At 37.3% G+C, this 15,739-nt stretch overlaps 1 protein-coding gene across 1 annotated transcript; it reads right to left on the reverse strand.

Annotated features, from left to right (window-relative positions):
- Positions 1 to 12,312: 12,312 nt before the first annotated feature.
- LOC115756038 lies at positions 12,313 to 13,503 on the reverse strand. The gene has a single exon (XM_030695718.1). It carries the CDS (start codon positions 13,501 to 13,503, stop codon positions 12,313 to 12,315), a length of 1,191 nt encoding a protein of 396 aa, XP_030551578.1.
- Positions 13,504 to 15,739: the final 2,236 nt, after the last annotated feature.

The raw sequence follows: 15,739 nt of genomic DNA on the forward strand, positions 1-15,739 counted from the left end.
GCCTTTGGGTGGTTGAGTTTCAAACTAGTACATGCATGTACTTTGTGTTTACAGCCCACCTCGTGACAAGATTCAAACTAGAAATATTTGCTCCAAGACATAGCCCGTGGCCATTTCACTACAACTAGAAAAAGTTTAAGACTCAATTGACACAATCAAAAAGATTTAGGACTAAATTTACAAAATGTAAAAAGTTTAGGACTTTTTGGTAATTTGTCCTCTCTAAAACGGTTGAAACCACTTATTCCTTAACAGGCGGTCCATCAAATATTATATCTACATCTCTTGACAAAGGGAAAATCTTTCATTTGTGACCATTGACTATAAATTTCTTTATTTTTTTACAACAGTTACATAAGTCGTCAATTGGCTCCTAAGTGTCCCCATCACGACCATAACCTTTCTATGAAAACTTGAAGTACAATGCTCTTTTTCTCTTCTCTTTTGGATATCCATAACAAATTGTTTGAATTTTCTCTACTTCAAACACTCACCACTACTACATATAGTTATCGTTACTATTTTCGTCATCATCTCTTTTTCCATCATCCACACTAAATAAATCAACATATGACACCTATTGACCATCAATTTTCAATGAAGTGAATTGAATGCACACTATCCGCCACTCCTTCGACAACAAGAGGAATCTTTGCAGGACTCATTTCTCACCTCTACGTCCAGGTGGTTTAGTTTTAAACTATTGCATGCATGTTTGATGATGTCAACATCGTACCTCTTGACAACATTCAAACCAAAAAGTTTGCTCCAAGATAAAAGTTTGTGAACATCGCACCACAATTAGAAAAGGTTTTGGACAGTATTAGCACAATTAAAATATGTAGGATCGAACTTGCAAAAGCGCAATAAGCTTAGGACTTTTTTGTAATTTTTCCTCTATAAAATGGTTAAAACCGCTTATTCCTTGACACGACCGTCCATCAAAAATCACATATACATTCCTTGACAAAGGCAAAATCTTTGATTTGTGACCTTCACCTATGCATTCCTTTAGTCTTTCACAGCATTTGCATAAGCTATCAATTGGCTCTTAAATGTCCTCATTAGGACCATAACCTTTCCAAAAATATCTTGAAGTACAATGCTTTGCCTATCTGTTTGGCATATAACATTCTCTACTTACACCTCTTCAACACTACCCCGATTGTCATCGTTATTGTTTTCCTCCTAATCGTACAGGCAATTAGAATGCAATCGCATAGGTTTAGGGCTTTTAATAAGCGATTATTAAACTTTTAAAACTGCATAGGTTTAGGACTTTTTTAGTAATTTTTCCTCTGGAAAATGGTTGAAATTGTTTATTCATTGATAGAGCGGTCTGTCACAAATCACATCTACATCTTCTAGCAAAGGCAAAAAAAGATTTTTGGCCTTTAGCTATGAATTCCTTAAGTCTTTCATAACAGTTGGATAAGCGGTCAATCGGATCCCATGTGTCCTCATCACTACCTTAACCTTCTCATGAAACCTCAAAGTACATTGCTCTCTCTCTCTCTCTCTCTCTCTCTCTCTCTCTCTCTCTCTCTCTCTCTCTCTCTCTCTCTCTCCATAACAAATTGTTACAAGTTATGCTACTTCAAACACCTCAACGTCACTACCCCCATCGTCATCGTTAGTGTTTTCCTCTTATCGCTTATTTAGTCATCCATGCTGAATAAATCAATATATGTCAGCTATTGATAATCACTTTCAATGACGTCAAATTGCATGCACAAATTCTGCCACTTTTTCTACGGGAAGAGAAAATCTTCTGTAGACTCATTCCTCACATTCATCTCTAGTTGGTTTATCTTCAAACTATAGAATGCATGTTCACCCTTGTAGATCGCACACTTCGTGACAATATTTAAACCAAAAATATTTGTTGCAAGACATAAGCCCGTGGGCGTTGCACCATAACCAGAAAAGGTTTCGAACTTAATTGACACAATTAAAATATTTAGGATAGAATTTGCAAAAGTACAATAGGATTAGTACTTTTTTGGTGATTTTACCTCTATAAAATGGTTGAACCGCTTATTCCTTGACTGGGCAGTCCACTAGAGATCACACTTACAATCCTTGGCAAAGGCAAAATCTTTGATTCGTGACCTTCTCCTATGAATCCGTTTAGTCTTTCACACCGGATGCATAAGTCATCAATTGGCTCTCAAGTGTCCTTATCATGATCATAACCTTCTCATGAAACCTTGAAGTACATTAGTCTATCTCATTTATCTTTAGGATCTCCATAACTAGGACTTTTTCTACTTCAAATACCTCGCCATAACTGTCCACATTGTTATTGTTATTGTTTTCATGCTCATTGCTTATTCCATCATCCACGCTAAATAAATCAATATATGGCAGCTGCCGACCATCATTTTCAATAAGGTGAAATTGCATGCGTAATTTTTTCCACTCCTTCGACGTAAAGAGGAATTTTATGTAGACTCATGCCTCGCCTCTATCTCCTAGTGGTTTAGTTTCAAACTATTACATGCATGTTCGTTCATGTTGATTGCGCAACTTGTGACAACATTCAAAGTAGAAAGATTCGCTCCTAGATATAAGCCCGTGAACATCGCACTACAACCGGAAAAGGTTGAGGACTATATTGTCATAATTAAGATATTTAAGACCGAATTTGCAAAAGTGAATAGGTTTAGGAATTTTTCGGTTATTTTCCCTCTCCAAACGGTTGGAATCGTTTATTCCTGGACAGGGTGGTGCACCACAAACCACATCTACATATTGTGGCAAAGGCAAAATCTTTAAATTGTGATATTCAAAAATGAATTTTTTTAGTCTTTCAAAACAGTTTCATAAGCCATCAATTGGCTTCCAAGTGTCCTCATCAGAACCATAATCGTTATATGAAACCTTGAAGTACAATGCTCTGTCTCCCTCACTTTAGGATTTCCATAACAAATTTCTCGAACTTTCTATACTTCAAACACCTCACCATCACTACCCCCATTGTCATCGTTACTATTTTCCTTCTCATTGCTTATTCCATCGTCCAAGCTAAAAAAATCCGCATATAGCAGCTTTGACCATCACTTTCGATGAGGTAAAATTGCATGCATAATTTTTGCCACTCCTTCAACAACAATAGGAAACCTTTTGCAAAATCATTTCCCATCTTTGTCTCTGGGTGGTTTAGCTTCAAACTATTGCTTGCATGTTCATTCATGGCAAGAGCCTATCTCGTAACAAGAGTCAAACTAGAAGCATTTGCTTCAAGACATAAGCCCATGGAAATTATACTACAAATATAAATGATTTATGACTGTATTTGCAAAAGTGCAACAGGTTTAGGACTTTTTTGGTAATTTTTCGGTAATTTTTCCTTTCTAAAATGGTTAAAAATGCTTATCCCTTAACAGAGCGGTCCACAACAAATCACATCTGCATCCCCCGGCAATGGCAAAATCGTTGATTTGTGACATCTAACGATGAATTCTTTTAGTTTTTCACAACAGTTGGATAAGCCGTCAATTGACTCCCATGTATCCTCATCACAATCTTAACATTTTCATGAAACCTTAAGTAGAATGCTTTATCTCCCTTCTCTTTAGGACCACCATAACAAATTGCTATAACTTTCTCTACTTCAAACCTCATCATCGCTACCCCTATCGTCACCGATATAGTTTTCCTCTTCATCGCTTATTTCATCGCCCAAGCTAAATAAATAAACATATTGCAGTTGTTGATCATCACTTTGAATGACGTCAAATAGTATGTATAATTTCTACCACTTCTTCAATAGGTAGAGGAAATCTTCTGCGGACCGATTCCTCACCTTTGTCTTTGGTTGGTTTAGTTTCAAACTAGAGCATGCATTTTCGTACATGTAAACAACCCACCTCGTGACAATATTTAAACTAGAAATATTTTCTCGAAGACATAAGCCCGTAGACACGCACCACAACAAGAAAAGGTTTAGAACGCATTAGCACGCTTAAACAGTTTATGATAGAATTTGCAAAAGTGTAATAGATTTAGTACTTTTTTGGTAATTTTCCTTTGTAAAACGGTTGAAACCGCTTATTCATTGATAGGGCGATCCACCACAAATCACATCTACGACTCTTGGCAAAGGCAAAATCTGCGGTTTGTGACCTTCTACTACGAATTTCTTTAGTCATTCATAATAGTTGTACAAGCTATCAATTGACTCTCAAGTATCCTTATCACGACGATAACTTTTCCATGAAACCTTAAATATAATACTCTGTCTCCCTTCCCTTTAGGATCTCCATAACAATTTGCTAGAACTTCCTCTGCTTCAAACACCTAATCACGACTATCCCATCATCATTTTTACTGTTTTCCTTCTAACCACCTATTCAGTCATCCACTCTTAATAAATTAGTATATGGTAGCTGCCGACCATCACTTTCAATAAGATGAATTTGCATGCACAATTTCTGCCACTACTTCGATAGCAAGAGAAATTTTCTGCAGATTCATTCCTCACCTCTATCTCCATGTGGTTTAGTTTTAAACAATTGCATGTATGTTCGTTCTTGTCAACAATGCGCCACGTGACAATAGTCAAACCGGAAAGATTTGCTCCATGATGTAAATCCATGAACATCGGACCACAATAAAAAAAGTTCAGGATTGTATTGTCACAATTAAAACATTTAAGAACCAATTTGCAAAAGTGAGTTAGGTTTAGAATTTTTTTCGTAATTTTTCCTCTCTAAAACGGTTGAAATTCTTTAATAGGGCACTCCACCGAAGATCACGTCTAGATCCCGATGCTAAGGCAAAATCTTTTCTTTGTGACCTTCAACTATGAATTCCTTTCATCCTTCACAATAGTTGTGTAATCCGTCAATTGCCTCACAAGTGTCCTCATTAGGACAATAACCTTTCCATGAAACCTTGAAGTACAATACTCTGTCTTCCTTACTTTAGGATCTCCAAAACAAATTGCTCGAACTTTCTCAACTTTAAAAACTCAACATCACTACCCCTTTTGTCAACGTTATCGCTTTCCTCCGTATCGCGTATTCCATCATCCATGCTATATAAATCGACATATGGCAACTTCTAACCATCACTTTTAATGAGGTAAAATTGCATGCTTAATTTCTGCCACTTCTTCCATAGTAAGATGAATTCTTCTACAAATTCATTCCCTACCTCTACCTCCGGGTGGTTTAACTTCGAACTATTGCATGTATGCTCATTCATGTCAACAGCCCATCGCTTGACAAGAGTCAAACTCAAAAGATTTGTTTCAAGACATAAGTTTGTGAAAATCACTATACTAATTAAAATGATTTAGGACTCAATTGGCATAATTAATAGGTTTATGACTGAATTTGCAAAAGTGCAATAGGTTTAGGAATTTTTTGGTAATTTTTCCTTTCTAAAACAGTTCAAACTACTTATCCCTTGATGGAGTGGTCCACCACGGATCACATCTACATCCCCTAGCAATAGAAAAATATTTGATTTGTGACTTCCAATTATGAATTACTTTAGTCATTCACAAGAGCTATATAAGCCATCAATCGGCTCTGATGTGTCTTCATTGAGACATCACATTTCCATGAAACCTTAAAGTACAATGCTCTGTTTCCTTTCTCTTTAGGATCTTTGTAATAAATTGTTAGAACTTGCTTTACTTCAAACATCTCACAATCACTACCCCCATCATCATCTTTACTATTTTCCTCCTCATTGCTTATTCCATTGTTCACGCTAAATAAATTATCATATGCAACTTCTGACCATCACTTTCAATAAGGTAAAATTGCATACTCAATTTGTGCCACTTCTTCAACAAGAGGAACTCTTCTGCAAAATCATTTCTCACCTTACTCTCCGTCTGGTTTAGTTTCAACATGTTCGTTCATGTTAACAACCCACCTCATGACAAGATTCAAACCAACAAGATTTGCTCCAATACATGAGCCCGCGGACATCCCACCACAACTAGAAAAAGTTTAGGATTGAATGAGAATAATTACAATATATAAAACTGAATTGGCACAATTAAAAGGTTTATGATTAAATTTGCAAAAGTGCAATAATTTTAGGACTATTTTTTGGTAATTTTCCCTCATTAAAACGGTTAAAAATATTTATTCCTTCATATGGTAGTTAACCACAAATCCCATCCCCTGGTAAGGCACAATCTTCATTTTGCGAACTTCAACTATGAATTCCTTTAGTCTTTTACAACAATTACATAAGTCGTCAATTTACTCTCAAGTGTTATGATGAGGACCATAACCTTTTCATGAGATCTTGAAGTATAATGTCATTTCTCCCTTCTTCTTTTTTTTAATGTCTCCATAACAACTCGCTACAACCATCTCTACTTCAAACATGTCACCATCACCCTTGTCTCTAGGTAGTTGAGTTTCAAAGTATTACATGCATGTTCATTCATGTTAACAACGCTCATAACAAGATTCAAACAGGAAATATTTGCTTCAAGACATAAGCCGGTGCACATGGCAACACAACCTAAACAGGTTAATGACTTAATTAGTACAATTTAAAAGTTTAGTATTAAATATGTAAAAGTGCAATAGGTTTAGAACTTTTTGATGACTTTTCCTTTATAAAGTGATTGAAATTGCTTCAAAAAAGTATACTATAAGTGCTATAAGTTTTGTACGGCATTTACTTGAGTACCATAACTTTCAAAACGTTCACTTTAGTGCCATAATTTTCAAAAATCATTCACTTGAGTGCCATGTTGACGTGGACGCCGGAAAAGCTAATATGGCAACCGGAAAGGCGACGTGGCATGCTGGAAAGTTGACGTAGCACGCTGGAAAGCCGACGTGGCACGCTGAAAAAGTTGTCGTAGTACTCAAGTGAACGATTTTGCTCCGACGTGGCACTTAAGTGAATGATTTTTGAAAGTTATGGCACTCAAGTGAATGTCATACACAAGTTATGGCGCTCATGGTGTACTTGTCCCAAATTGCTTATTTCTTAACAACATAGTCCATAACAGATTGCATCTACATCCCTTAGTAAAGACAACATCTTTATTTGTGACCTTCAACTATGAATTTCTTTGGTCTTACACAACTATTACATAAGTCATTAAATGGCTATCGAGTTTTCTCATTAGAACCATAACATTTCCATAAAACCTTGAAATATAACACTCTCTCTCCCTTCTCTTTAGTATCTTCATAACATATCGTTGTAACCTTCTCTACTTCAAACATCTCACTATCATTACCTCCATGGTCATCATTACTATTTTCCTCCTCATCGTTTATTTCATTGTCATCACTATATCAATCAGCATATGACATCTGCTGACCATTACTTTCAAGAGGTGAAATTGCATGCAGAATTTCTACAACTATTTGAACAACAAGAGGGGAAGACTCATTTCTCATATTTGTGATCGAGTGGTTCAGTTTCAAACTATTGCATGCATATTCACTCAAGTCAATAGCCCACTTTGTGATAATATACAAATAAGTAAGATTTGCTTTAAACAAAAGCCTATGGACATTGCACCACAATCAGAAAATATTTAGGTCTCAATTGGTACAATTAAAAGGTTTATGATTCAATTAGAATAATTAAAAAGTTTATGATTGAATATCGAAAAGTGCAATAAGTTTAGGAATTTTTTGGTAATTTTCTCTCTTTAAAACGGTTGAAACCGCTTATTCCTTGAAAAGGCAGTCCACCACATATAACATCTACAATCCCTGGTAAAGGCAAAATGTTAGATTTGTGCCCTTCAACCATGAATTCATTTAGTCTTTCACAACATTTGCAGAAGTCTTCAATTGGCTCTTAAGTGTCCTCATCTCGACTATAACCTTTTTTATAAAATCTTGAAGTACAATACTTTGTCTCTCTTCTTTTTAGGATCTCTATAACATTGGATATGTGATCTTCTCATCTTGGGGTGTTTGGCAATTGTCGGTGGCTTGATTTGAGTGAGCAGAGAGCTATTTGGATAGTATGAGCTTCAGTTCATTAAGAGAACAATGGGTGTTTACACCGAGTCTAGTGTGAGATTTTGTTTTACAAGTTTAAGCCGTTATATGGAAAAACCGTCAATTCCAAAGCCAAAACACAAGTCTCATTTTCTTGGTCCATATAGCCGACATAATTTCTCCAATTCTCTTTGTTTGTACTTTGGCTAATCAATCAGTAAGGCCCCCCAACCCTTTGGCTTGGAAGATGTAGTACTTTCTAGGTAAAGGATCTATTTATGTTGGTTTTGACTGACTTTCTTCCTCATCACCTTCACTAGGATTTTGTTATGGAGGCTACAATCCGAGGATTGTCTCTCATAGTTGGAGACTTTGGCAGTTGCAAAGTCAAAGTTTCCTAGCTTCGTTGAAATGAATGTTACTTGTTGAAGCGCATAACACTCCCAATAGTTAAATTGGACTAAGTTAGCACAATCTTCTCCATCGGATGCTAAAGCTAAAGTCACCATGGCATTATATTACTGCAAAATTTTTGAACCTCTGTTCTATTTTCCAGGATTCTAATTTTTTTTTCTGTACAAATGTCGGATTGTGAATGTAAATATTTAGTCAGCAAGTTTGATATCCGTTCCCTTTCTTTTGGTCAATTTGAGAGAGCTTATCCAAGTTACTTTAACCATGTGGAAATATCTCATGATTTATAGTTTACATGACAATGGCTTCGTACCTAATTGTAAACTTAAGTTTATTTCTTTTATTTCTTTTATTTTTTTATAAACTGATGTTTATGATTTGCAATGCCACCACAATAACCACATTGATGACTTTCTTTGCCTACTTAACTCAGGCTGGGGAGAAGGGGAGGGACAATCATATTTTTTAGATCGTGGAGATGTTCGAGGCAGCCGATGGCTCATTTTACTCGTGTGCACAACGATATTACAAAACTCACGATATATTAAATGTGTTGATAATCTTTTGTTATTTTCTCATTGGCTGTATGGTTATCTTAGGTTATTTTCTTTGGTCGTTCTAGGTCATCAAGCGGTTGTCTTACCTTATTGATGAGAAGCGTGTCTTCTTCTCGAAAATACGTGATGACAACCCATTGGAGTGCCTTGTTGAGAAGTTAAATATTTCTCGAGTGCCTTTCGATGTTCGTTTTAATATCGGTTTCTTCATATCAAACAACCATCAAGAGTCAATCAAGCAATATTTAACTTCTTAGCAAGGCATTCTAATGGGTTGTCATCATGTAATTCTGAGAAGAAGACACACTTTTTCGTCAATGAGGTAAGGCAACCGCTTGATGACTTGGAACAAACAAAAAATATAACGTAAGATAACCATAAAACCAATGAGAAAGGAACAAAAGATTATAAACATATTTATTGTATCGCGAGCTCTGTCATCAATGCGGTTTTTGGTTTGGTCGTTGGTTTGGCTGTGCTTCTAGCCGGTAAAAGCAGCAAGGTTGGTTATTTTCCGTTGGTATCCGTAGATTCCTAAGAGAGCATTATAGTTTCGCGGAATGTTTTCTTCTTCGAAATCCTTCGGGTAATTTAAGTCATTCTCTATGGAAAATTAAAACAATCTAGGTTGTCCTCTACCCTTGGCTTATTTAGTTTGACACATTGTATAAACATGAATATTTGCTATAAATGAGGGGACTTGTCTGAGAAAAAGGGCGAGGTGCGTCATTCCATATCCACCGTCCAGCTTTATGCATAGAATTCCTTGCATTTCTTATCCACTTCATGCAGGTTATACGGCGTAGTTTGTTTTTTCAAGTAGGTTTTGTACGTGTTACGGGTAAATTTTCGTAGTTTCCATTGTTGAGCAGATAATGACGACTTCTTACTTGTTCCTTGGACTCATGGCTAACCTCTCCTCCCAATGAAATAATAAGGAAGGGAGTTGGCCAAATCTAGTGATGATTGAATTGACTTTATTGCTCTCACTATTCAATTATCTTGTTCCTTCCGAGTATTGGTTTATAGTAATTGTGCCTTGTGCTTGATCCATACAACTCTTTTTTGTTGAAAGGTGGCTGGTTCTCAAGTGATCAATGAGGAGGGTCGGGCATCTCAAATCACTCGATTTATTGAAGGATGCGGGGAAGGAAGACCAGAAGTGAAAGGAATTAACAGCTCATCGTTTATGGGCTACATCAATTCACTTATCGGGGTCCCATCTGTGCTCATAATTGTATTCCTGGTTTGTATATTCAGCTCATCCAAAGCATGAACAAAGAAGAGCCTTTGCCGGTTGGTACATTAGAAGAGGCGGATCTTGCTGGCAACTCTTCCTCGGAGAATAAAGGAAAAGAATACAAGCCAGGAGACAAGGAAGACCGAGCATCTGAATTTTCAGTCGGAACTTGTGGCTAATCTGACTACTCAAACGAAGATTTTGCAAATCCTTGGTTGTTCGGTTGCCGTGCACACTAGACTGAAGTAGGCATATAAGTTGCGGGTTCTACTCTCACGCACACGTAGGACAATAGGAGTACTTATATGTTACAGCAGTTTGATCACTCTCTTTAAAGTTTTCTTGTTTAGCCTTGTTCGGTGGGATCCGTTCAACATATCTTTCCAGTTGTTTATCTAGAATGGTCTTTCGTGCAAGAGAGTATTTTACGGGTTGGTTTATATGGTTGAGGTCATGACATCCACGAATTGCCTTGCTAGCGTGATATATCATCTTGTTCTATCTTGCTCTTAAATTTCTGAATCACTCATTCTTCATTGGCTTGTTACATCTATTTAAAAGTCTTGATCTTGTACAAGAATGCTATTATTTTCTCGATATCTTTTTAAAAGTTTCTCGGCTTGATTATCATTCGACTTAAACGATAATGCTTATCATTGTACCCTCTGCTCCATATTTTTCGACTAATTGGGCAATAAGCAACACGAGCTTGTTCCTAACTGTTGTGTTGGTCAGCTAGACTGAATAATTAATAACTACAGTTGCTACTTTTTTTTTTTTTTTTTTGGTAAAAGTAAGAATTCTATTAACTTTAACCAAGGCGCAACTATGCAATTGCTACTTGTTCTATCGTTGAATTTCTAACAAACTAAAAGCTGCAAATCTTGCTTGGCCTTGACACTGCTGATAGTCCTCAAGTGAATTTTGAAGTGACTGGATATCTCTTCAACGGGAAAAGTTGTAGCATGCACCTGATTCATGTGAGTCAACTGCATATTAACTGTTATTTTGGCAGGTCCCATGAGGGATCCACATGATCTGCGCTGGGCTCACACAAACTTAGTGCATGCAATAATGGCTGATTCTACATTCAAATTCGTTTACTGACTTCCAAGTTCCCTGTCTGGAAATCTCAAGAACCGTTAGTATTGTAAAAGAGAAGGAAAAAATGTTCACGATTGGTTCAAGGTTTTGTTCCGGTGAATCAAACAGAGATTGGAGCATTACGTTTTGGTTTCTTTTGTTGTAATTGCATCGTGGTTAAAACAATCTAACGTATGCTGTGTTTTAAAAAATTATGGAAAAATAATGAAAACTCAGTACGACATAATCTACTCATGATGAGTCTAATATAGATAGAGATATCTCAAAGTGCAAGTATAGTATACTTTTTGCGCTTATCTAATATAGTTCATGACTCTTTACTAATTTAGATAAATCATGACAAAGGCATCATAAAGAATATATTACCTTATAAATTCATGTTGATCAATTTAATCCGTTAATCTCACACGGAAAGTAAATGGTTGGAGCTGTTACAAAGTAAACCAAAATTGCATGTATTAATTTTATGTATTCCAATCTCGGCGAGTCATACTGAGCTTAAAGTTCATAATACTAAGATAATAAAGCCAAACATATATTTTATATTCTTAATCAATCAATAGAGTAAATAGAATCCACATTAAATTTAGATAGATAATGTTGTATCTATTGTGAAACTTAAAATCAGTCAGTGAATTAGTTAGTAAATTAGTGAAGCATATTTGCCCACAAAAGAAAAATTAGTGAAGCATATACATCGTGTCTCTCAAGATTCTCCACTAAGACACTGTTTGATGTATTAAGTTGTATGAATTGAAAAATTAAAGCTGCCCAATTCATGCATTTTTGTAAATTTATATCTTTGTAAGATTACATTGAGTATATCATAAGATTCAGGAAAGTTAAAAGAATAAAGTCTAACGCTAACATTGTAAAGAGACCAGGACTTAATATCAGCAGTTCCCCCACCGTCAAATTATCAATGGGACATATAGCAGACAATAGACAACATCTCATCGTCCCAAGCACCAAAACCTCTCACGTGCAGAGAAATTCTCACTGACAAACCCAAACAAAAGCTTGTGACACATGAACAATGTTTGTATCGTCCTCACTTGGAACGATAATCAGATGGGAAAACCCAAAACGGAGGAGACTCGATCTTGTCGGAACCGAGTTCACAAATCTCCTTCACCTTCCCGCTCTGCAAGCTGTACACCCCCATGTCGTGCCCACCGAAGTCGTCCTGCTCCTGCGGTTCCCAGTTGTCGTCGGTGAAGTACACTGAGTTTGCCACGAACTCTGGGAAGTCCCGGGCCGATACCGATCTCGAGTGGCTCCCGCCCACAAACACAGCCCGGTCGCCGAGCGAGTCCAACTCCGCCCACTCCTCGTTGCTCGTGTCCAGTACGTAAACATGGAAATATAGAGTTCTATAGGGACAGACCAAAGGGTGTGTGTCCTCCTCTGCTAGGAAGTCATCTTCTTCGACCGGGACACCGTGCTTGTTCACGAAATACCCCGTGAACCTCACCAGAAGCAAAATCTCACCCGCCGCCTCGACTAAGTATGTGCTCGTAAAACAAACACTCTTGAGAGCACGTGCGGCCTCGGCTGATTTTCGCGGGAAGGAGGACTTGATCTCCATGATTTTCATGGGTAGATCCCTATTGAAGTGCCACACTTCGACGAATCCATTGTCGCATAGGGCAAAGAGCGTACCCCCTTTGAAGATGACGTCGCTGTAAGGACCGTGATTACCAGGTAGCTCCGCCCACACGCCAACTCCGCCGAATTCTTTGCACCTGCAAAACGCAAGCTTCGACTCGATGCCAAAGATCACAACTACCCAGCAACTCCTGCCGTTAGCACCGTTGTTAGGGTTTGCTGATAACACGGCCTTGAAAATAATATAGTCACGCAGCGGCAGGAGAGGAAACAGGGTCGTGCTCCGGCAACACCCCAGATGGATCGTCTCGTAAGAGGAGGCCGAACTGCAGCTGTTGTCTTCGTGACTCCGACGCACCGGGAACACACAGGGGAACGTTTCGATGGGAGGGAGGCGGAGGACCCGGTCGCCACCCCGAAGTGGGTCGAGGAGATAAGGCTCGGTGTCCTTGTCCAAGAGCACGAGCCAACCATGCGAAGAACCGACGCAGCGGCTGTCAGAAAAGGTCGCCGGGAAGTTGCGGTGGGCAAGGGCAGTCCCGCCCTTGAGACTGAAGAAGCGACAGCCATGGCCATCCTCGTCTTTGTCCAGCGGAAGCATCAGCAATGGAGATTGAGAAAGATCGATGGCCATCATTGATGGAGCACTGCGACGATCAGATGCAGATGCAGATGCAGAGACAGTAATTATAACGATTGAAGAGGCACTACTGACCTGCTTCCTTTTGTAGAGTTCGGATAAAAACCGGTGATTCTCTTGTTTTCCGAAACCTGGTTGGTTTGTTCTTTTCTTTTCTTAATCTTATTTTGGATATTAGATATTACTTGGATTTTTATTTCCTAACATGAAATTGGCTGTTTCAGATTGTGACCGTTAACTTGGTCGCCAAGAGTTGTTCTTGTTTCCTTGTTTGGAGTCCTGGAATAAATAGATTAAAAAAAAAAAAGGGGACCAAGTAGAATAAATAGGAAACAAGCGGGAAAAAAAAAAGAAGCAAAACAGGTAGTTAAAACATATGCCACGTGGCCATAATATGTGCATAGGAAAGCAATCATAAAACCAAAAGAGATAAATGTGGACAAGTGACAAATTGGTAAGGTAAAACTTATTTATCGAATAGGTGACGTGGAAAATTTGTCGCACGATAATGACAAAGTCTCGCAGTGTTGAATGATATATACCATCATGTAAACACAATTACAAGTTGATCTCTTTGTAATATTTAAATCAGTTCACAGTAAGTGACATTCATACACGAAATCACGTGAACTATCCTTCATGTTGCTTTGATATAACTTCAAATTAAACGGATTAGTTATGTATTTATTCACGAAATGATATAAGCAATACGTCAAAGCATGATTACATTATTTTAATAAAAAATTATTCTCCTTTTCGATAATTATTAGATCCATTGCGAGTATAAAAGTTTACTTGCACACATCGTTTAATGAGCTACATATGTGTTTCAAGTTAGTTTTGTGCTTGAATTTCTCGGTGTGTCAAATAGTATATTTGTTAGTATGTAAACTAGTTTTTACATTGACAATGCACTTAATAAAGGAAAAAGTACGAAAAAAAGTCATAAACATAATGCATTAGTGTCAATTTAGTCATAAACCTTTCAATTAAGCTAATTTAGTCCTAAATCATTTTACATTCTATCAATTAAGTTCATTTGGCTAATTTTGGCCAGAAATTATTGACATAGACGGCGGCAAGCCGACCCCGTAGTTAGACAATTTTTATATTTTTTTAACAAATCAAAATTTCAATTATTTTAATCTTTTTCTTTCTTCTTTTTCCCTCTAGTCCCAAAGGCCGCTAAGCAAGGGCTGGGCAAAAGTGTTAAAAAAAAGTCATAAACCCATTGCATTTGTATCAATTCAATCATAATCCTTTTATTAGTGCCAATTTAAATCCTAAACATTTTGCATTTCTACTAATTCAGTCAATCCGGCCAATTTTGGCCAGAAATTCATTGGCATAGACTTCGGTTGTCATATGAGGCATGACTGGTGCTAACGTGTATATTTTTTTATATTTTAAATATATTTTATAATTTTTTAATAAATATTGTGGTTTTTCTTCTTTTTCTTTTCTCAATCATTTAAAAAATTAGTAAAATACATAAAATATTAAAATAATATTAAAAAATATATTTTCCCTGTGACTATCCGGTGCCGATAGCTATGGAGTTGTAGGGGATTCAGAGGCACATGACATGCTATGGCTTTCTACCCACCATTTGCCTACTTAGGACAGAAGCCCTTGTCACTAAAGTACAGGAATTACTAAGGGTGAAATGCTTTGTATTCGTACGTTTGTAAAGCGTATGTAAAAGTCAAACATGCTTGAGAGACGGGACAAATGTGTTCCATGCGTATCGATCTCCAAGGAATATTTTGTGCCGTCCTTAGATTCCGCCTCATTGACTATCTGAGGTTTTGGTATGGAAGCCAAGTTCACCGTCGGAGTGATCCGGTAAGTAGAAGCGCGGCGGTGATCGGACGTGGTTTTGAGCACTCTACTCATCCGCGATAGAAGGGATAGGGCAAATTGCCGGACACTCTCCCCCCTACCACGATTCTATTATCAGTGTCTCAGCTCTCGACCACACTTTCAATTGTTGGTGAATGTAAACAAAGGTGGGAAATTTTCCAAAAAAATCTTAAATCTATTACAATTACGCGAATTTGATTCTAAATATTTTTTTTTCTAATTGAGTCCTAAACAAGGCTCGACCTCGCCGACCCTCGCATCCGGCCTGTCATGGAGGTCCGGTGGTCGGCTAGAGGAATAAAGAAAGGAAGAAAAAGCAAGAAATGAAAAATAAATAAATAAATTTAAAATAACATCAAAATATAAT

Source organism: Rhodamnia argentea, chromosome 9 (genome assembly GCF_020921035.1).
Source record: "Rhodamnia argentea isolate NSW1041297 chromosome 9, ASM2092103v1, whole genome shotgun sequence".
NCBI lineage: Eukaryota > Viridiplantae > Streptophyta > Magnoliopsida > Myrtales > Myrtaceae > Rhodamnia > Rhodamnia argentea.

Coding starts and splice junctions, on each gene's coding strand:
- LOC115756038 (XM_030695718.1), bottom strand. CDS start 13,503: ATGGCCATCGATCTTTCTCAATCTCCATTGCTGATGCTTCCGCTGGAC.